The sequence below is a fragment of the Pogona vitticeps genome, chromosome 13, assembly GCF_051106095.1.
Source record: "Pogona vitticeps strain Pit_001003342236 chromosome 13, PviZW2.1, whole genome shotgun sequence".
Taxonomy (NCBI): Eukaryota; Metazoa; Chordata; class Lepidosauria; order Squamata; family Agamidae; genus Pogona; species Pogona vitticeps.
In genome coordinates, this window is record NC_135795.1 from 19981532 (window position 1) to 20003470 (window position 21939).

At 51.2% G+C, this 21939-nt stretch overlaps 1 protein-coding gene across 4 annotated transcripts in view; it reads left to right on the forward strand.

Moving 5' to 3' along the window:
* CACNA1H (calcium voltage-gated channel subunit alpha1 H) overlaps positions 1–21939 on the forward strand; it is a 191965-nt gene that overhangs the window by 147735 nt on the left and 22291 nt on the right. For 3 of the 4 annotated variants that reach the window (XM_078381307.1, XM_078381306.1, XM_078381309.1), the window contains exons 14-25: positions 2808–2963; positions 9244–9331; positions 10060–10253; positions 10982–11413; positions 12615–12715; positions 13750–13873; positions 15256–15324; positions 15851–16035; positions 17345–17471; positions 18547–18672; positions 20863–20952; positions 21665–21878. In XM_078381307.1, coding sequence (XP_078237433.1) covers positions 2808–2963; positions 9244–9331; positions 10060–10253; positions 10982–11413; positions 12615–12715; positions 13750–13873; positions 15256–15324; positions 15851–16035; positions 17345–17471; positions 18547–18672; positions 20863–20952; positions 21665–21878 — 1906 coding nt within the window. The remainder of the gene's footprint in view (positions 1–2807; positions 2964–9243; positions 9332–10059; positions 10254–10981; positions 11414–12614; positions 12716–13749; positions 13874–15255; positions 15325–15850; positions 16036–17344; positions 17472–18546; positions 18673–20862; positions 20953–21664; positions 21879–21939) is intronic. The other variant, XM_078381308.1, reaches the window with a different exon arrangement.

The following is a 21939-nucleotide window of genomic DNA, read 5'->3' on the forward strand; positions in this document are numbered from 1 at the left end:
ATCGGTTTGCAAAGCAGGGACCAAACATTGTCCAGCGAAATTCCCCCATAGGAATCACTGTTTTGCGAATCACTATAGCAATCGCAAAAAGTCAATGTCTAGCGAAAAAACTGTCATGTAGGGTAACTGTCTAGCGAGGCACCACTGTATCTTTCTTTCTTGCGGCAGCTTTGCAAAATCTGGGAGAGTGTTTTATTTAAAACCAGCTCTGGACAACTTGTGCCCATGGACGGGGATCAGCCGCGTAGGAGTCCCTGCCCCGAACGAGAGGTCCAGGTCAAAGGTTCTGATCCTGGCCCAGGGGAGGTCAAGTCAAAGGGCCAGGTTCTGGGTGAGGTCAAGGTCAACACAAGGCAAGAGTGTCGTGTGAGATCAGCACTCTGGACAGCACCATGTGAAGCTCAGGAGGGCCCCGTGGCTACCCCAGGCTGAGCTGCCCATCGAGGGAGGCTCGGTCAGCACAAGAGATGAATTTGATTTCCAGAAAGCCCCTTGCAGAGCTGTTACTGCCAGGAGCTAAGGTTTCATCATAATCATCAAGCCCCCATAAAAACTGGGAATCCTTTAAGATACCAGCTTCATGGGGAAGAGAGAATCTGGTGAAGCCCAGTGGGACAGCTCAGGGCAGAACAGGACCTAAAACTTCCCGACCCCAGCCTTAAACAAACCTGGGTCTCCCACTGGTCTCCTAGCCTCTTCTATCAGGGGTTGACTTATCAGGAACAAGGGAGATGAGCCGGAACTCCTCTGAATGCCCAGCTTGAAACACACACACACACACACACCCAGACTGTGGGAAGGAGGCTAATGGAAGTTGTTACAGGTAAGACCTGGTCTCTGTGTGACCTAGGAGGTGGAAAGCAGACCCCCAGCATCGGTGCCTTGCTCCGCTCAGGACCTGAACCCGCCAATCCGCCCATCTGCCGTTCCAGATTGTGGCAATGACCGTTGGCTTAAAGGGGCTTTCAGAGGAAACCAGACGGGACTGGTCCATGGAATGAGATCTATCAATGGCTGTGACTTGGATAACCAAGTAGCACTTCCACATCCAGATGCAGTATACCACAGAAAGCCAGTTTCCAGAGAAGAGTGTGACCACAGAAAAGCTGTTGCATCTGCTTTTTTCCTTGGGCGATCCCAGGAGACCTCTGCCAGTCCACAGAACATGCTGAAGTTCCTTTCCTGCATTGCAAACCCCCAAATTTGCCCACCCCCACAAGACATCCTTGGCGTGAGCTTCTGGGATCTGGGATCCAGGAAAGGGACTTTTTCCTAAGCTCCGGCCATCTATTAACGCCGGACTTACATGGGCCTTTGATTTGGTTCGGCAAATTGTTCTCATCCTCAGAAGTCAGTAGGTCAAACATTGGATTGATCCGTCCGGTAAGTTATTGCCGTGCACGACGTCACGAACAAGCTTTTCCTTATCTCTGAAATGACGTGATTTGGAAACGGAAGGCCTTTACGAGACAAATGACTCGAACGGCCGTTGTGACGAGGAGCGATCGTCTCCGTTTCAGGCCATCCTGACTATGTCAACAAGAGATGATAAGTAAATAATTGACTGCTGGCAGAAATGGACCTCTGTCCCCAGTCGTTCCGGCTTCCATTGTCTCGTTTTAATAGAGGTGCTGGCACTCTTTGCGGAGAGAATCGGGTGGGCAAATAGACTCGGCGCGAGGCAGGAAGGCTGCTCTCGGTAGCGCCTGATAAGGTTAATAGTAAACATGCCCCCCACTCAAACTGAAGGGGGTTCTCCATGACCGAGTCCACCTCCAGGCCTCTTTCCTGTTTTGTGGCAGCTCCAACGATTAGTTAAGCAGTTCTTTTCATCTCATAAAAGCCTGGCTCCTTCATTTATTTATAAGGTTCCCTCCAGTTCTGCAGCTCTATTCTTCTTCTTCTTCTTCTTCTTCTTCTTCTTCTTCTTCTTCTTCTTCTTCTTCTTCTTCTTCTTCTTCTTCTTCTTCTTCTTATTATTATTATTATTATTATTATTATTATTATTATTATTATTCAAAAATACGAGGCACAACCAATCAGAATTATAAAAACATTGACTGCTATTGTATAACAGATACAAATTTTAACCAAGAATCTAAATATCCGTTAAATCTTGGCGCAGTATGTATGCTATTTTTAATACTGCCAATTTTTGTAGCTCTGGTGGCGTTATTTCTGCAACTGCTTATAGCACTGTGTGAAATTCCTTGATATTGTCCCCCAAACCCCAATGATGACAGGGACCACTGAAGCGTGTTTCATCCACAAGCAAGATGTTTCAATTGCCAAACTCCAGTATTTTGTTAGTTTTTCCAGTTCTTTATCATCAACTCTGGCATTCCCCGGAATTGCAATGTCAATGATCCAGACGCTTCTTCCTTCTATCTCTACTATGTCTGGTGTGTTATGTTCAAGGGGTCTATCCGTTTGGATCTGTACCTTCTCAACCTGATGTTCCCATGGGGTTTTTGGAGGCTGGCAAGTTATATATATATTTTTTGCATCATGACCAGGGGGCTAATTTTGCCATCCCGTCATGTCTGATTTTGTAATCTGTTTGTGCCATCTTTCACGGATGAGGTGTGACACCGTTCCATCTTTTTTCTTGGCAAGCATTTGGTGTTAGCACGAATTCCTTGGATCTTAGCTTTCCATCGTGTTGGTTCGGAGTGCTTGTTTTTGTGCAGCAGAAACCATGATGATGATGCCTGAATATTAGAGGGTGGGAGTCCCTGAGCAAGCTAGCCATTAGGAGACCTGGGGAAGTGTAAACTTGAAACCTTTCTCTCCTCTTTCCTGCCCAGATCCTCACCCAGGAAGACTGGAACGTTGTGCTTTATAACGGGATGGCCTCCACCTCGTCGTGGGCAGCCCTCTACTTTGTGGCCCTGATGACCTTTGGCAATTACGTCCTCTTCAACCTCCTGGTGGCCATCTTGGTGGAAGGTTTCCAAGCCGAGGTAAGAGAGGAACCCCCGCCGAGCCACACACTCAGCCGTGTGGACGGGATGGCCTTCCGGCGCCCCATCCCGGTCGGCTCCTTTCCACTTCACAGGGGCTGGGTCCTCCAGCCACGATTCCTGCCAGCCTCCCCCGAGGAAAATCCTCGGTGCCGTTTGGGTTTTAAGTGAGACCGAGGCCCCATTTCTGTTCTCGGAAGGATAGTGATCTCACTGTCATATTTTATCAGGAAGCTTTTATGAAGTCATTAGCGTATGGAAATGATTTCGGAGCCCAAGCTAAACTCAGCCTACTTGAGTTAAGAGTAATGACTTAGAAGGAGACGTTAATCACATTGGGGGCGATGTTATTTTATTTGCAAGAACAGGGCCATTTCAGAATGCTCAATCAACGCTGGCGGCGGAGAAATTCAAGTGCAGAATGAGAAACCGCTTTGCTCATCATCATACCGAGTCCTCAAGAGCAGGCTGCAGGAGATGGGGGGAGGGCGGGGAGCAAAGTTCAGTATCCTTCCTCACCTTAGCTTTTACTCCGTTTACAGATCCGTGCCGGGAATATCAAGGGAGCAAACGTCCCCGAAATGAATGGCACATGGAAGTTTAGATAGTTACTCCTTTTTGGTAATATCTCCCAGTCAGGAGGGCCAGCTGTGGTGGTGCCCCACATCTATAACTCCCAGAAATCCTGGCCAGCACAACTAGGGAGTTGCAGTCCAAGAACACCTGGCGACCTATAGGCTGGGCGACCTAACATACAAAAACCAGTTAAATAACTCTTTTCTGGCACCTGTGGAGGTCAGTCGGTTAAGGACGAAGCTGACCTTCGCCAGAGACCGCCTGCTATGAGGAGCGGTGCCATTAGAGGACTAATCACAGGAGTAGACTTTCTATAGGAGCGACTCTCCAGCAGAGTCAAACCGGATGTCAAGGTGAACGCCCACCACCTATGATGAACCCGGGCGTCCCCTCCAACGATGGGATTTTCCTCACAGATCCCTGCCCATTAATGTGTTCACTGCCAGCAGCCAACTGCCAAAGCATGTTAAGTGTAAGAGATGCAGGGGAGGAAAAACGTGTGCTACTATAGGCATTTTGCCCCTCGCAAGGAGCACCTCTTTCCAAAACACATGCAGCGTACGGTCCCGTTTGACCCTCAGGCCCGGAGTTTTTCAGCGGATTTCCCCACATCCTGCCCAGATGGTGTCAAAGGATGCCGTGGACGGGCACCAAGTTGTTTCATGAGCTCCCCTGCCACACACACACACACACACACACCCCTCCTGATTCTCTGCTTTCTGCTACCTTTCCAGACAATAATTGGTGTCAGTGCGCTGACAGGATGGGTGGCGGTGTCGGCAGCTGCCGTTCGTTAGCGTGGGAACATTTTTACAGAAACCCTCAATTAGCGCTCCTTTGAAGAGAGGGGGTTCTGCTTGAGGAAACAATGTCTGTTTAACATGGACCAATTGAATTAAAAATGGCAGGGCCCGTGTGGATGAGGGGCGCCATTAAGTTTTGCTCACAGCAGAAGCTAATTGACTTAAACGGCTGTGGCAACGAGACACGCTCCTTGCCTTTATATATTTGGGGGGGGGGGGAAGTGCTTCCATATAGCCATCAGCGGTGCTTTCTTCTGAATTGGCTTTATTCTGTTTTTCACTCTGCTGTTGAGTTCCCCCCCCCCCGGGTTTCCCGCATGCTACCTTAGGAGCGTTCCCCCCCCCCACCAGAGCTGCTTCCTGGTTACAACAATCTTGCATGTCCTGCGGTCGGTGTCATCCTCCAGGATCCAAATTGCCTCCTGGCTGGCCGGAGGTCTGGTCTAGTCCTGGAATTGGGGTGGACCTTCTCCAGTAAAACGTGGAGCAGTTGCCACACAAGGAGACTCCGCGGTCAGTCGTGACATCTGAGGAGCGCTGGGGGTGGCGTGCATTTTTTGGTGTCAGGGCGTTGAGAAGTTCCTGTTTGGGGCCCATAACAACAAGCGTTTGGCATCAAGTCAGTTCCAACCGATGATCATTGTCATTGCCTTAGAACGGCAGAGGTGGATGGGACCCCGTGGGATCATCCAGTCTAGCCCCTGTCAAGGAGCCCCGGTGGGGGAATCGAACACCCAACCTCTGGCTCCATAGCAAGAGACCTCAACCCTTCGGCCATCCAGCAGTGGATCCTTCCCAGCCCCTCCTTCTGGTGATGCTCCGGGAACATCACCCAGCTGGCTCAAGGCTACCCAGGAGGGCTCTCCCCTAAGGAGGCTGAGAGTGGGGCATCAGTCTCTCAGTCCGTGACGCTGCAGCCGGCTGCTCTAACCCACCGAGATGGCCTCTCCGTATCCCCCGTGCAGCACAGTTTAGTGGAAGGCTGATCTGGGTCATTGTTTCGTTTGCATCCGTGGCCACGCCGCTTACAGCCTCTTTCTGGGTCCGCAGGACAACAAGCTAGCGGCTTCTCTTGAATCCAGACCTTAGGATGGCTGCTTTCTTCAGGCTACGATTTTAGACTTCTTTTAGAGACTATGATTCGAAGGGTGGAGGACTTGGTTCAACCCAATAACTGGCTTCAGAATTATCCGGGCACTCAACCCAATCTGTAAAATAGGGCCAGGATCTGGGATAAGCTCCTCTAAAGTTTGGATTAGAACCTGGAGCGGACTTGCGTCCCCTCTCGGCGTCGCCGCTGGACACCTGGGCCGATGGCGCAGGCCAAAGCAACGGCAGGCTCGAGCGGAGAGGGAAATGTTGGTCTAGAGCTACCCAAGCAAGCTTAGAAACTCAGCTGGCCATGAACCCAGACCTTCCCCAGCACATCATCCTTCCATCTGCCAGAAGGGATGTCCCTTTAGAGCAAGCATCTAGGTCCAGGCACGCATGTTGGGAGGATCCTATCCCGAAACCTCTTCTGGAGCAACCTCCAAAGGGGAGACGTCCAGGGTGGAAGCAGCGGCTGGGTGAGCCAGCCTTCGTTTCGGAAACTACCCCAGAATTTCTGGGAACAGAAAGGCCCTCCCCGTCACTCATGGCTTCCCTGCCGTGCCTTGACTGGCTCGGTTTTCTCTATTTCAAAGAAGAATAATGATAATAGTGTAGAACGTTCCCGTGGCAGCAGGTGGGGACAAGCTGGACTTTGATTCCCTCCGTTCCTCTGCTCCCGGGCATTGTTCTTGCCAGCTTGGCATCGGTACATTTCTCTCTCTCTCTCTCTCTTGGGTTGTTTCGAATGGACGGTCCAGGCTAGGAAGCCGCTGGCTACTGGACTGGCCATGGCCAAGCCGCTTCCATTTGGGCACCCAGCGAGGAGCGAGGGGAGGAGTCTTAAAAGAGGGGTTCAGCCTCCCTCTGCCCCACTTGCTCTTAAAATGAAAGGTCACTGCTGGGGGAAAGGTGGCCTAGAAATTCAAGAAATGAATGCATGCATACAGAAATTGGACATGTTCAGCTCACTCAGAGCTTAGCAGTATTGTGTTTGTTTATCTAACCATCCATACTCTACTTCCTTTGACACTGTATGCTGCTTTTTTCAAAGCTGAGCATTCCTTCCTCCCTTCCTCAATTATTTCCTTCCTTTCTTCTTTCTTTCCTTCCTCAATTATTTCCTTCCTTCCTTCCTTCCTTCCTTCCTTCCTTCCTTCCTTCCTTCCTTCCTTCCTTCCTTCCTTCCTTCCTTCCTTCCTTCCTTCCTTCCTTCCTTCCAAGACATTCATTTCCCAAATTATTCTACAAACATTTAAAAAACCATTTAAAAACTCCCTCTGCCTGTTAACTTGCATGATATCCTCAGACAATGGCAGGTTCTGACCTTGGAGAGGATGCCAAGCGACAGTTTAAACAACTATTGGCAAATATTTATTCCTCTAATTCTTGTGGACCTAACTAGTACACAACTGGTGTCAGGCAGGCTGCATGAGAGCAAAGGCATTCCCCCCAGTTTGGAAAAGCAGCCACTGTGCCAGAAATACACATTTCGCTGCAATGAGATTGTTAACTGCTGATCCTTTGACCCTCCAGAAAATCTAAGCCACCAGAGCTGACGCCCGTCCCACTTCTGGGTCTAAATTTGGAAGCCACTGGGGTCCAGACTTTCAGGACAAGTGTCAGAGAATCAGGCCAGGTGCACTGTGAACGAAAGCGAGACTAATTTCCCCAGGGCTGCGGGGATGACGTTGCAATCTGCCATCAAGTCGCCTCCGGCTGACGGCAATCCTATGGATGAGTGAGCTCGCTGGATGGCTCTGTGAGTTGGGTATCTCATTGTGGAGCCGAAAGATTGAGAGTTTGATTCCTCACTGTGGCTGCCAGGAGAAGAGCCAGCCTGGGTGGCCTTGGGCAAGCTGCACGCTGATCCCAGGACACCCCAGAAGAAGGGGAAGCCACTTCTGAGTCACCATCTTGTCAGAAATGAGGGTCACCATCTGTCAGAATTGACTTGATGGCATGTGATGATGATGATGATGATGATGATGATGATGATGATGATGATGATGATGATGATGATGATGATGATGATGATGATGATGATGAATGGGTGAGCTCCAGAAGCCCCTACCCTCAACAGCCCTACTTAGATTTCGTCCAGCTCAAAGCGATGGCTTCCTGTACGGAGTCACTCCATCTCCGACGGAGTCTCCCTCTTGTCCTGCTGCCTTCTGGAGGAGCTTAGATGGGCACTTCAGGATCACTAAGCCATTCCTCACAAGATGGACTGACTCCCCAAAGGGGGAAGCCACCGCTTTGAGCTCACAAGAGCTGAGCGACGTGGCTGAGAAGGAAGGGCCACTCGTACACAGGGTTGCCATCCGTCGGAGGTGGCTTGGCAGCGCAGAACAACACATAAAGCGAGGTAGTCGCAACTCGTTTGGAGCTCTGTCAATCCCTCTCTGGTGTTATGAAAGAGTTCACAGGCGTTCGGTTTTTGGACCTACCATCCTAAGAACGCCTGGGGGACCCCGGAAAGAGCAACTTTTGCAAGCATGGTGTAAAACAAAGTGTATCTTCTCATACGTTGCTGGCTGGCAAACTTTGCATTCGGTGGCCACTAGATGTCTTGGCTCCAGATTTAACTGTTATCATTTAAATAAAACGATAGCAGTTAAATCTTCGCACAGAAGAGGTGAACGGAAAGGGGGGCTCCTTGCATTCATTCCATTTGGCAGAAGGGCGTCTTGGCCTGAGCCGTAACGCGGCGCTCCCTTCCAGATCCCACTGGTTTCCTCTCCGCATGAGTGGCGTTGCGTATGTAGAGCAGGAAACTGGCAATCCTGCACTATGTTCTCCATAAATATATAATTATACACATGGAGAGAGAGAGAGAGGAAGAGGAAAAACGAGAGCAGGGCTTTGTTGCTGGTAGTTAATCGCTCGTCCTGGAGCCGTTACAGGATGTGATTTAAATTTACAGAAAAGCTTTTCCTTTTCTCTCTCTTTTTTTGGAAAAAAAATTAAGGCTGAATTATTCATCGGGGAGGACAAAATATCTGTTTAGCGGAGGGGGGAGTTTCAACTCCTTCTTTTCCTCTTTATCCTAGAGGTTGAATCTCAGGCCAGCGCCAAGTAGATCTGCGCACCTCCCCCCTTTTCAAGTTCTAAATTCTTGATTAAACGGGAAAACTTGCATAGTGCAGATCCAGTGCATGTATGATTGAGCATGTATCATTGAGCATAATGTATGCTACTTGTGCGTGAGAGGAGTCCTAGGATCGGGAGCTGTTTCAAGCAAATTGCAGGAGAAGCGAACACTGCGTCTAAGAGGCTAAAGCGTTTGAGGCTTTTTAGGAGAAAGACAGCTGTGGGTGGGTGGGGGTGCTATCAAAGTATGCACAGGATGGGAAGAGTGGGGGAAAAGGGGGTTCTCTCTCTTCCCCTGCTCAAGGAAGGGCTAGCATTTTTAGGAGTACAAGGTTGGGTCAGGGGTGAATCCCACAATATCTCAGTGAGGATCAAACATGCAGAGCCACCCGAGAATGGTGAATTGGTGAATTAGAAAAGCCTGGGAGACCAAAGTGACCGAAGCACTAAAATAAAGCTCCCTGCACTGCAAAGGTTTGTGGCAGACGTTACAGGAGCCCCGGAGGAGATGGGCTTTTGGGGCACTCTTGAGGCAAACTCTGGGCATTTTTTCCCAGAAGGCTCAGAAGTGTGGCGACCCCGGAGCCCTGGAGGGGATCCCCTGAAGACGCTGCTGGAGACACCGGAGCCCCTCCTGGCATCCCCCAAGCCCAGCCTTTTTTGGGTTTTGGCATTCAAAATCTCAAGTTAGGATTGCCATCTGTGTTTCCTTCACGCAGGGCGACGCCAACAGGTCCGACACGGACGAGGACAAGACTTCGCTCAACTTTGAAGAGGAGCTGGAGAGGCTGAAGGAGTTGGCGTCTGGCAAGTGGGGTGGACGGTCCCTTTGGCGGGTGGCTCGTGCAGCGGTTGGGGAGGGGAAATAGTTGATTTATTGGCTAAAATCCTACGATATCTATCTATCTATCTATCTATCTATCTATCTATCTATCTATCTATCTATCTATCTATCTATCTATCTATCTATCTATCTATCTATCTATCTATCTATCTATCTATCTATCTATCTATCTATCTATCTACTGTATCTACTGTATCTACTGTATCTACTGTATCTATCTGTTTATACTAACTAAAGCTTGATTTTATTAAAAAATGTTTACTTGGAAACTAATATTTTTTGAGCCAATTCAGTTGATTTGACTGGGGTGGGTCCACAGAGATGGTGTTTCCTGTTGTTAATTTAAGGGAATCATTCGTGCTTTTAAAAGAATGTTTGTCCAAATTGGAAACAAAAACATTTCCCCTCCTGGTAAATCGAAAACCATCCGGGAGCCTTCCAGAGAGTCCCTTGAAAAGTGGCGTCCAAAATCTGTTCTCCAGCACGTCTTGATACTCACCGGTCGGTCTTGGGCCGGGCCCTGTCTGATCTACCTCGCAAGGTTGTCATCGGGAGGGTAAAGCAGGGAGGAAGCGAGCCACTTCGGCTGCCTTGATCCCTCTGGAGGAAAGGCAAGGGTGTCGGTGTGAGTTTATAATGTGTTCCCAGCGCTCGGCGATTCTTCTCCTTAACAAGATGCTTTCTCTTTCAGAGATGAAGATGTATTCGCTTGCCATCACACCGAACGGTCACCTGGAGAGCAAGGCCAGCATGCTCCCGCCTATCATCATGCGCACTGCGGCCACACCTATGCCCACCCCGAAATGCTCCCCTCATATGGACTCGGCTTATCCTTTCGCAGACTCCAGGAGAGGAAGCAACGCTTCGGTCGACCCGCTGAGCTTGGTAATTTTTTAAAAATGAATCTCGGCCCCGTTTTGGTGCCGTCCCCTTTGAGGTTGAGGGGCGTTCGTGAAAAGGGTGGGGGGTTGAAGGAAGGAAGCCCTTCCTCTGCCAGGAAAGGCTGGAGCATTTCGTCCTGGGAGGGGAGGCGGCTTAAAAGAAAGGGCTCCTAAGTAGAATGTGATGGAAGCGCACACGCCGTGCAGAGAGCAGATGATAGGCTACGTGCAACCAGAAGCAGTCGGAGTTTCATTTCCGGTTTTGTAAAATCTTTTTGGGGGACGCTGCGGTGAGAGCGGGTGACACCGGTTCTGCAGAAGGACGTGGACTCCGTTGTGGGTTTTCCTCCGAACTTTATGGGACCTGTTGAAGGCGCTTGAAGGCTGTCCCTATAGCAAGTGAAGCCACTTGGAGAGCTCCTTTAAAGTTCAGAATAAAACCCAGAGCAGGTCCACCCCCACCCATACGTACAGAGTCACACACAGCTGGCAAAATCCGACTCCCACTGGAGGGCCGGTTGGTCAACGAAAGAGTGGGGGAGGCTGCCCCCCCTTGTATTACAGGATAATGAAATCAAATAAAACCTAGAGAATTCAATTCTCCTTATAACGGTCTTCTCAAGAGTTGCCATCTTATTGGCCTGGGAAATTCAGCCGTAAGGTGGCGTGGCTGCATGATTTCCACCCCAAGCAAAAAGCTACTGGCTCTTACCCGCCTTTTCCCTCTCCCAGTCCAGCCCCCGCAGTTCCCCCGGCACCCACTGGGGCGGCGGCGGCGGCAGCAACTGGGGCAGCCGGCGCTCCAGCTGGAACAGCCTGGGCCGGGCCCCGAGCCTCAAGAAGAAGACCCAGTGCGGGGAGCGCGAGTCCTTACTCTCCGGGGAAGGCAAAGGCAGCACCGATGACGAGGCGGAGGAGGCCAAGCTCAGCGCCGTCAGCCGGCCCCCTCCCCACCACCGCGCCGAGCCTCTGGATTACCGGGGGGCCGTGGAGCTGCCGGAGCTCCTCCAGGTCCCGGGCATCCACCCTCCCCTGAGCCTCGGCCCCCTGCGGCCGACCGAGTACCCGGACTGCAACGGCAAAATGCTCCACGTCCCCAACGAGTTCTACTTGCACATGGATGGTCACAAGGAGGACCTTCTGGATCTGGAGGAGGAGGAGGACGTAAGTCTTGAACCCAGGGCGATGGGAGGAGGGGACCCTCCTGGCTGCCTCCCTGGCCATAGGTTTTCAGGAGGAGTAGCCCCCCCCCCACTTCTTCCTCTGAGCAACCTAGCTGTATCCAGGCTCCGGTGGGCAGTGGTGATGGGGAACGATAAGAAGGTTGGGAGGAAGACACCATGGAGGAACCTGGGGCTGGCCAATGCAGCCTTATCACGTATCCAGCCTTGGGTCCCTCTCACCCAGTAGCCCCAGCTCTGACGGGGGGGGGGGCAGGAATGGTTCTCCAGGGTTCCTCTGCCCACAATCCTTTCCCAGCCCAATCTGGAGATTCTCCTGTTCATATCCTAAGCAAGCTCAGCCCTGCTTAGATTCCAGCACAGATCAGCTTTGTTCAGGGTGAGAGCATCCTCCCAGCTGTCCTGAGTTACCAGCCTTGGAGAAGTTCCTTCTCTGGATCAATGAAAATGGAAAGATCACTACAGAGATTTCTTTTTTGTCTGCAGAGAAAGGGGGAGACTATTAAGTGGACACCCCAATAACTTCATGTCCCACTGAATCTCCGGCACGCAGGGCCGTCTGCTTACAAGAACAAAGTTCATTTCCATTTCACCAAGTTCCTTTAAGTTCCTCCTCCTTCTTCCCCAGCCTAAAGATTTGGAACCATTTACCGGACCTCAAGAACCGTTCCAGATCATTCAGAAGCCAACCTGGTTCATAACTCTTTAGGGACTCTCTAAAAGCCTTCTTCAATTTGGGGTTGTGTTTCCACACATGAACCCAACCACTCCGTTTGATCATTTTGGTTTCATGAATTTTTCCTTTTGGGGGTTTGTAGTTCCAAGAGAAGAACTTTCTCAAGCCCTTAAGATGGACTGTTTTGGGGGGCCCATCCCTCTTAAATCACCCACCAAGTACACACCGCCTGGCGTTTCACACAAACCAAATGCCAAGGTTCTCTTTGAACCAAGGCAGGATGTTCATTCATTTTTCGGTTATGCAAGAATGTAGGAATATAAGGAACTGCCTCGAAACCAAATTTTGGGCCAAGCTGTAACCATGGGCGGGAGAGCAGGGGTCTTGGAAGCCCATGCCAGTTTTAACCAGTGCAGCATTGGAGGTATTTTGTGAGTGTGTGTGTGTGCATATATCCAAGGACACCTTAAAGGAATTATAGAATAAGAATTTATCCTTTCTGTTCCAGAGTTACTGCTACAGGATCCGGAAGGCCTTTGAACCCTACAAGCCAACATGGTGCAAGACCCATGAGAACTGGTCCCTCTACCTGTTTTCACCCCAGAATCGGTAAATACGAAAGCACTGAGCTTCTCTTTTTCTTTTTACCGTTGCATTTTTCAGTTTGGTGGGCAGTGGTGCGCTGACCTTGTGTATGGAGGACACCTCCCAGCAAAACAGGCACATATCCTTGAAAACACCAAGCTAGGGCTGAGCCAAAGCGTTGGGCATAGGGGCGGGAGCCTCTGGGCACTGGGGGGAGTCTTAAAGAATGGAGAGGCCTTCTCCAGGTCTCCAGAAAAGGAGACAAAGCTTATGGCCAGGAGGAAGAGGAGATTTGGAGGGGGCCTTTAAGGCTGGGTGGCGTCTCGGGACATGGCTGTACAGAGGGGAGACAGATCTTACGGTTAGCAGAACTGGAGGAAGAGAGAGCCTGGTTTTTCTCCAAGAGAGAACTTTAAACTTGGGACTCCTTCTGCTCCCATTCTTAGATGGCGCGTTTTTAGACCTTCTTCCATGTTTGCATGGTTTTGCCTGCCCCCCAACACAGGGACCCCTCAGACTGGCAACACCAGGGCCTTCCCTGGGATGTCAGAGGATCCGGTCCATGGTCTCAGGGTTTGGCCTGGAAACCCCAAGGAACAGGATGAAGCTGAGTTGGCAACCCTTTTTCACTTGTGGAGAAGCTGGACCAAGAGTTGTGGCTGGATTTGGCACTATCATTGGGAGAGGGTGATAATTATTGTAATTATTGTAAGCCGCCCAGAGACCTCTGGGTAGTTTGGGCGGCATATAAATTGAATAAATAATAAATAATAATAATAATAACTGAAAAGATTCCTGGTCTTGTAGAGGCCCTATGTTGCCTGATTTTTGCTTCTGCCAATTCCACTCCATCATCCCTTGGAGAACCATCTTTATCTGTTCCTGATGCACAGTGTGTTTCCTTTGGACACCTGCTTAGAGAGAGAACAATCCTCCATAAAATGAGGCACAGAGAATCAACCTAACACAGCCATAAAATTGTAGAGTCGGGCGGGCTACCTGAGGTCACCTGGGGTCACCTGTGGGCATCCCGGTATCCGTTGTGTCTTGCCTTCAAGGTTCCGGGCCAGCTGCCAGAAGGTCATCGCACACAAGATGTTTGACCACGTGGTCCTTGTCTTCATCTTCCTCAACTGCATCACTATCGCCCTAGAAAGACCGGACATTGACCCCCACAGCACGGTGAGCTTTCTCTCATTCCCAGACTCCTTCGTTATAGGGGAAGACGGTCAAGACCGCTAGGTAGCTCGGGAGTTTAGGTCTCCAGCTGCAGAACCAGAGGTTTGGAAGTTCAATTCCCCCACTGGGCTTCCTTGACACATAAGCGGGACTCAATGATCCAGAGGGTCCTTTCCAGCTCTGTAGTTCTAAGATGATGGTGGTGGTGGTGATGGAGGAGGAGGAGGAAGACCTGATCTGATGGCCACTTTGCCTGCAGGCCTGCTCGCTTTAAGCCAAGAATGGGAAACCTCTTTCAGCATTTGTAAGATAAAATAGAAAGGGTTTTTTTAAAAAAAAAAAACAAAATTTGGGGGTTAAAATGATGCCCGTCTCAAGGGAAGGGCTATCTGTGTGCCTTAGGGACTCCAGGAGAGTCAGGGTTCAGCCCCAAAATTCATCCCTAAAGCCTGACAGTTCCCTACCCTTGCTTAAAGCCAATCTGGAAAGACTTTATTTTCGTCCGGTGTCCTCTGACCTTGCCAATAGGCTGGACCGCAAATCGCACCATCCCCGGACAAGGTGGCTGAGCGGCAGCCACGCAAAACAGATTTAAATGTGGACTAAGGCACACATTCCTGCCGTGTGCTTTTCCCAGAAGGGCGTTCCCTGGAATTCAGGGAAATGTTGAGTTAGTGCAGGAAGTGATGGAACATGAGAGCATTTAAAATGGCAAGAGAGAATATCAGGAGGCAGAACGCACAGGGTGGCCGGGCTCCTACAGAGAACAAGTTGGCCCCATCAAGGCCCAGCTGTAAAGGTGATGGTTTCGGTGGACATGGATGCTTGCCAATTGGATTCCAACTCTCTGCTCACGGGAGAGATAACAAATTCATGCAGATTTCCCCAGGCCTCCAACGATAACACGTTGAGACACCCCCTTGAGAAAACGGGACAATGGCTGCAGGGCTTCTTGGTCCTGAGCAGCCGCTTTTAAAAACCCAACAGCAATTGTCTTTTGTCTGTAGCAATATTGGCCGGACGTCAATAAATCAATAAATAGATCTCTGTTGGTTTTGCACAGAAAGCTTGCATGGCATGTTAAAGAGCTTGTCATTTTACATTGCATGTAAGGGGGGGGGTTGTTTCTCAGCAAAATACAGGGGCTTTGGGGCAAAACAGAAGTTTCTTTGCTCAAAAAAAAAAGCCACATATTTATTTTTCATTTGAAATGCAAACACACACACAGACACACAGTCTCGAAATCCCTCACGCAGAATGAAGAAACTATTTGCATTTTAATTTTGCTCTTGTTTTTTGCCTACAAGCCAATATAAGCAGAGATTTATAGCCCCATAGCTGACACCATCCTGCCCTTTCCCCCCTCCTTTTTGTTCCCTCTCCAGGAGCGGGTGTTTTTAAGTGTGTCCAACTACATCTTCACAGCCATCTTTGTTGCTGAGATGATGGTTAAGGTAAGGCTGTTCCGGAGGGCAGGTTAAGAATAATCAGGAAAGCCGAGTTCCCCTCTCCACCTTTGCTAAGCACAGAATAGGAAAATAAACAAAGATGGTGGAATTCTGGACTGTAGCTGATCATCTTAACTGGGAAGAGGAGGAGGGTCCCATCAGTTTAATAATCTAAACTTGTGAGACAGATGATTAATATATTTGACCAGCTTTTGTGCCAGCTTTCTACACATAACAGAAGTCTTGATTCTGCTGTTCTGTGGCTGGGTTGGGTTGGTTTGGTTTGAAATAAGTTGGGTTGAGTTGAAATAAGTTGGGTTGGGTTGAGTAAAGTTGGGTTGGGTTGGGTTTAGAGTATGTTCAAAAACAAACCAATTATGTCTACAATGACATAGTCCAGAATTCTAACCACCTCTGTTTGCCACCTCATTCTTTATAATGGGTAGTTTGGCCCAAAGTAATCGTACATGGGTGGGTTTTATCTTCACAAAGCCTTCTTCCTCCCTCCCTCCCTCTCTCTCTCTTTTTAAAGGTTGTAGCTCTTGGCTTCTTCTCTGGGGAGAACACCTATCTCCAGAGCAGTTGGAACGTTCTGGATGGAGTCCTGGTCTTTGTGTCGATCATCGACATCATCGTCTCCATGGCGTCGGCAGGCGGGGCCAAAATCCTGGGAGTCCTCCGCGTCCTTCGGCTGCTGCGCACTTTGCGGCCATTGCGGTACTTCTGATCTTCCATGAAATTTGGGTAGAAAAGAGGCAGTCCCTGTCCACCTCTGGACCTGTGGCAGGGAGAAATACATGACCCCCACCCGGGGAAAAGCACCTGGCATTGCCTTGAGGGATGGGGTTTGGAATATTTATCCCCCAAACTATTATATTCCAGTAATCTCAGGTTTTGGGGGAGAAATTCCCCATCTCCCACGGCTGGCTGCTTTCCCAAGCTCCCTTTCTCACCCACATTTGTGTGCTATCTTTGGCATAACTCTCTAATCCCCACGCTCAGAGGGAAATGGGTGCGACATGCTGTATCTAGGGGTTGTCGCCCAAAGACACAACACAGCACACACCTCCCCTTCACAACCTTAAATGGGGAACAGGCCGATGATACAGACCTTAGAGGGCAGCCCTAAGAACAGGACGGCACAGCAGCCCATCCGAGAGCGCTGCAGTTAACACCGCTCGAGCGTAGGACGGAACTCCAGGCTGGCGCGGTTCCTCTTGTGTGTTGCTGAAGTTTTCGGGTTTTTCCGACAACTCAGCCCAGGAGTTTCTTGTGATCTGGAGAAGCCAACACACTTCCTCTCTTGTTTATCTTTTTAAACAGAAGAAGCGTGAATATCAAACATTTGTATCCCGCTGCCCTCCGGGGCCCTCAAGGGCTCGTACACTGGTGGTTCGCAGCTTGTCAACGCACCTCTTTTTTGCTTCTCGTTGCGTCCGCGCGCCTGACCGGAAAGCTAAACTCTCACTCTCCTCGCACATACGATTAACCTTCCCTTCGCAAGTAGAAAAGGTTGAGCTTGTTCATAGTGCGGAACATGATCCTTCTCGGAGCCTGAGCGAAATAAATGCTGTCTCACGTTGCTGTGTCTTTTACCAAGCAGGCTGATGATGCCTGTCATGCAGAGGACATACGAAACTGCAAAACCTTTACTGTAACTCCAGGCACCATCTGCATGGCGGATGTGTGTGAATGTGCTGAGGAGATGGGATTTAGGGGCTATTGGGACCCCACGAGATGCCTCCAGGCTGCCTCTCCTCACCCCACTCTTGGTTTTAGGAGAAACCCCGTTTCTTTGACTGTTTCTGTCTGCCCCATAAAGCCCCAAGTGGGGTTTCTTCTGCCTGTGTGTTTGTTCATCACTCCAGTTTTAATTACCTTACCCCTTTTCCCCACGTGGTGCTCAGGTAAATTGATTTTTAAAAAATGACCAAAAGGGTGGGAGAGAGGGAAAAAAGAAAAGCATGCAGAGCTAGGGGAGAAAAACCCCACAAAACTCAGCCTGGGTGTCCCTCTTTGCACACAGAGTCATCAGCAGAGCCCCCGGTCTAAAGCTGGTGGTGGAGACGCTGATCTCGTCTCTCCGGCCCATCGGCAACATCGTCCTCATCTGCTGCGCTTTCTTCATCATCTTTGGGATTCTGGGCGTCCAGGTATGTGCTCGGCTTTTGATAAGCGAGTCCCACCCCCCTTGATTTCCCCTCTGCTCTTCCCACTCTTGGGTCACCCAGATGTTCTTGGACCGCAGCTCCCAGAAATCCTGGCCAGCCCAGCTGGGGGTGAAGGCTTCTGGGAGTTGTAGTCCGAGAACATCCGGGGAAACAAAGTTGAGAAGGCTTGCTTTTGCTCTTGATTTCCCCCAGGGGGTTTTGGCCCCGGAGGGACCCATTTGAGGTGGGGAGGGTCACACATATACAAACACCGGGGCGCGGGAGAAAGAAGCTCAGGTTCACCGGGCCAGGAGGAGACGTGGGGTGCATGGAATCTGCTTTGGGGTCCCAGAGGGAAAGGGAGAAGCCAAACCATGTCTCACCTAGTGACCCAAGATTGGTGTGGCTCTCATGTCTGGCCTTAATGACAAGGGGATTTAGGGACGGAGGCGAGGATGGGGGGCTTTACAGGAGACCCCCGAGGGCCCCATCTGGCCTGCTAGCCATGGCTTCTGCCCCCTTGCCTCCGGGTGAATGAAGCCATCGGCCACGATGGCCTGCTTTTCTCTTACAAGCAGCCAGTTTCTCCCGGCTGCGGATTGCTCAGGCTGATCTTTCTGGGTCGCGGCATCGTTGCCTGGGGTGAGCGTATGTTGTTACAAAAATGTAAAAGTTAGAAGGGATCCCCAAAGGTCATCTAAACCACCCCCACCCATACAGGAAATCCACAACTTGCGCAGAAAACCCACAGTTCCCATGGACAAACACCAGTTTAATGCTACCACTATTAGATGGGGCGGAAAGGAAGGCCATCCCTTCCTTATTCTAGAGCCACTCTTCCCTGTGAGCAAGGACCTCCTGGGGGGGGGGGTTACACTCCCCAAAAAAGGAACTTTTCTGAACGTCAAGTCCAGAGTCTGGTCCTCTCGCCCGCTCTTCTTTTCATCCTCTGGCTAGCTGTGATCTTTCTTGTTGCTGCTGTTCCTCCTTTGCACCCCCCCCGGCTCTTAGGATCAGCAGGTATCCTGAATGGATTGATTTATTCTATGCACTCCTTCTTCTTGCCCCCCCCCCCCAGCTGTTCAAAGGCAAGTTCTACTACTGCGAGGGGCCCGACATCCGGAACGTCTCCACCAAGGCTGACTGCACAAATGCCCGCTACAAATGGGTCCGGCGGAAATACAATTTTGACAACCTGGGGCAGGTGAGTCGCACAGAACCGAGGGGCACCGTCTCTCTCTCTCTCCCCCCCCCCCAGTGTCATCTTGTATTTCAAGCATAGCTGTGCCCTGGTGTCTATTTAAGGGGCTGTACAGGAAAACCCAGAAGGGCTTTGCAGAAAATGGAAAGCTCACCGAAGCGGCACTCAACAGAGAGGTAACAGGGTGACTTAGGAGAAGGGTACCGGGGGGGTTTAGTCTCCCACCGATGCAGGACAGACAGAGGCTCGAGTCTTCCAGAGGTTTGGTCTACCTCCTATATAGACCAAAGCTTAAGGAGGCCTGGTCGACCTCAACACAAAGCAAATAGCTGTTTTTCCGGAGGGCTAGTCTACCAAACCTCCCCCAGAGGCCTCATCTATCTCCGTGTGCCAGGCAGGTAAACCAGACCCCCAAATCTTCCAGAGGGCTGGTCTACTTCTCTAGGTAGACTAGACCTCCCTTGAGGACTCCAGTCTGGATGCCCAGGCATTTGTGTGGTAATGGATCAGTGCTATTCAGGCAGTGCTGTAGAATGGGATATGAAGCAAGGATGGGAAGAAAATTCGGTGGAATCTAAGAAGAAGGCAACACAGTTAAGGCCCTCGATCCCACCTCCAGCTTTCACGCAGCCCCGTCTCCTTCAGCTCCTCCATCCTTCCTCCTTCCTTCTGCCTCCGGCTTCCATCTCGAAGCCTCCAAGGGCCCCAAAGGCTCGGCTCGCCCGCCCGCCTCGTGCGAGCGTCGGAGGGCACAGGCGAGCAGGAAGCCTCCCCCTGACAAACTCTTCTGCCGGCTAGGAAAATTAGAAGCGACTGCCGCGGGCAGAGGTCGGTTCCTCGGAGCCGCTCCGGTGGGACCAAAGATGTGCGGGAAGCAGGCTGCGCGCACCCCAAGAGGCCTCCCGAGCTCTAATTGAAGGGGGGGGGCTCAGTAACAGGGGTCACGATCTCTTTGTGGGTAGAGAAGCCTCACATGCAGAGTGAAAGCCCCCCCCCCCGTGTGCGTGGAAAGCTGGCCGTTGCCCACACAAGAGAAATGCCAGGGATTTCTCATGGTTCCATATGCTGAGGCCGAAGACAAATTTAGCTGCGCATGCACGCATGCATGCATGCATGCATGCACAAACACACACACACACACACACACACACACACACACACACACACACACACACACACACACACACACACACACACAGAGTGTTAATTTCCGGGTTGAATTATAAAAAATCTTAGCTCTGAGAGTGCTGGTCTAAGACTATGAAACAGGAGAGGATGGTCCAATATCAGGCAGGGTGCCACACCTTGTTTTTACAGCTGAGAAAAATTGTGAATGGCAACGCCCAGAAGCATCCAAGTGGAACGGCTGGGGGATTCTGGGCTTTGTAGTAACAACCATCACGTGTCATTAAAGTCATTTCTGACCCTTTCCAGGATTTTCTAGCAGGTGATGCTCAGAAGCGGTTTCCGCCTTGCAGCTGGCCCAAGGCCCCCCAGGCTGGCTCTTCTCCTGGAAGGCCCCACGGAGTCTCCAAGTTCCCGACTTCTGGCTCTGCAGCCAGAGGCCTAAACCGCTGGGCTACCCAGCCCAGCCTTCTGGGCTTCGTAGTCTTCCAAAATGGCTTCCCACTTCCCGTTCCCAGAATCCCCCCCCCCCAAACAAATGTGGCTGCGGTCTGTTCTAGCTGGGAAATCCTAGCACAGCAGTTCAAGGGAAAAAAAACGGGGCCAGCCCATTCCAGTCTTTCATAGCTAGGATGGAAGTTGGGGAGCGGAAGGCTTTGACAGATCATAATTCAGTGGGAGAGCAGAAAGTCCAGTTCTTTTAAAGCAGGAAGCCCCCTGCCTTGGGCATCTCAAGGCACGACTCAGAGCCATCCATGAAACCCTTGGGAGGCCTCCTCCGGACAGGGCTGGTGAGATGGGATGGCGTGTCCCCATAAATCACAGACCAGCCTGAAGTCTCCTCCTTCACTGTCTGTTTAACTGAGATCACCTTCCCCTTTTTCTCTGACCCTCCGCTCACAGCCCACTGTCTGTTCTCGCAGGATAAGAGTAACATGTAGCCCGGCTCCCAGGCTGTGGGAAGCTTGAGAGGGGATCTGCTGGAGCCATTTCCCTGAAGGACAAGAAGCAGCAGCAGCAGCAGGAGGAGGGTCCCTTTGATGAACAGATGTGCCCTTTCTCTTGCAGGCTCTGATGTCCTTGTTCGTCCTCTCCTCCAAGGACGGCTGGGTGAACATCATGTACGACGGCCTGGACGCCGTGGGCATCGACCAGCAGGTAAAAACGGAAGGTCCCAAGAGGGCTGCTCGGGAGGAGTGGAAAGGCTTTCTCATACCTGGCAGCAGGTGCTGTCGGATCAGAAACACCCCAGGCACCGAGTTTTTCAGGGCCAAGATCTGAGAATAAGGGGTGAGGGTCTCGGTGAGGTCACTGAAGAAAGTCAGGCCAGGGAGGAGAGAGGGTTTGAAGGAAGGCTTCCGGATCACACATTAAATGGGTTGAATCTGACTAAACAGGCGATGTAGCAACCCAACAAAGGTTGGTATGAAAGGCCTCCCTGTATAATCATGTTTCCAGTTGCCTCCCAAACGAAAGCAGGGAGAGAGCGGTAGCTGATTCCATCTCTTCAGGGCCACCACGGGGAAGGCCCTGGCCTCTTGTCCACGACTTTTGGGAAGAATGAGATGCCACCTCGCTCAAACGTCACCCTCTCCTCCTCCTCCTGAGCCACCCGCCCTGAGAGAGGGGGACTCCTTGCTTGGAGACCCTGGGGTGCCGAGGGGTCCCTTAACGCCCTGAGAGCTCTTGGTGGCTGGGGAACCCGGCGACTTGCAGTCCTGGGGACTCGTAGGCGCCACACCCGTCAAGCGCGGTCGCCACGTCGTCTCACGCTCTCGCCTTCGAACGTCGTCGCCCCTTCCTTCCTCATCATCTTTCTCTCTCCCTCCCTCCCTCTCTCTCTCTTCTGCCCCCCCCGGCCCGCCGCCAGCCCAGCCAGAACCACAACCCCTGGATGCTCCTCTACTTCATCTCCTTCCTCCTCATCGTCAGCTTTTTCGTCCTCAACATGTTCGTCGGGGTGGTGGTGGAGAACTTCCACAAGTGCCGGCAGCACCAGGAGGCCGAGGAGGCCCGGCGGCGCGAGGAGAAGCGGCTGCGGCGGCTGGAGAAAAAGCGCAGGAGTAAGGCGATATACATGTCTGGTCGGTAGACAGAGCGGTACAACTCACAATCTTTCTCAGCCTTGCCTGCTTCGGAAGCAAG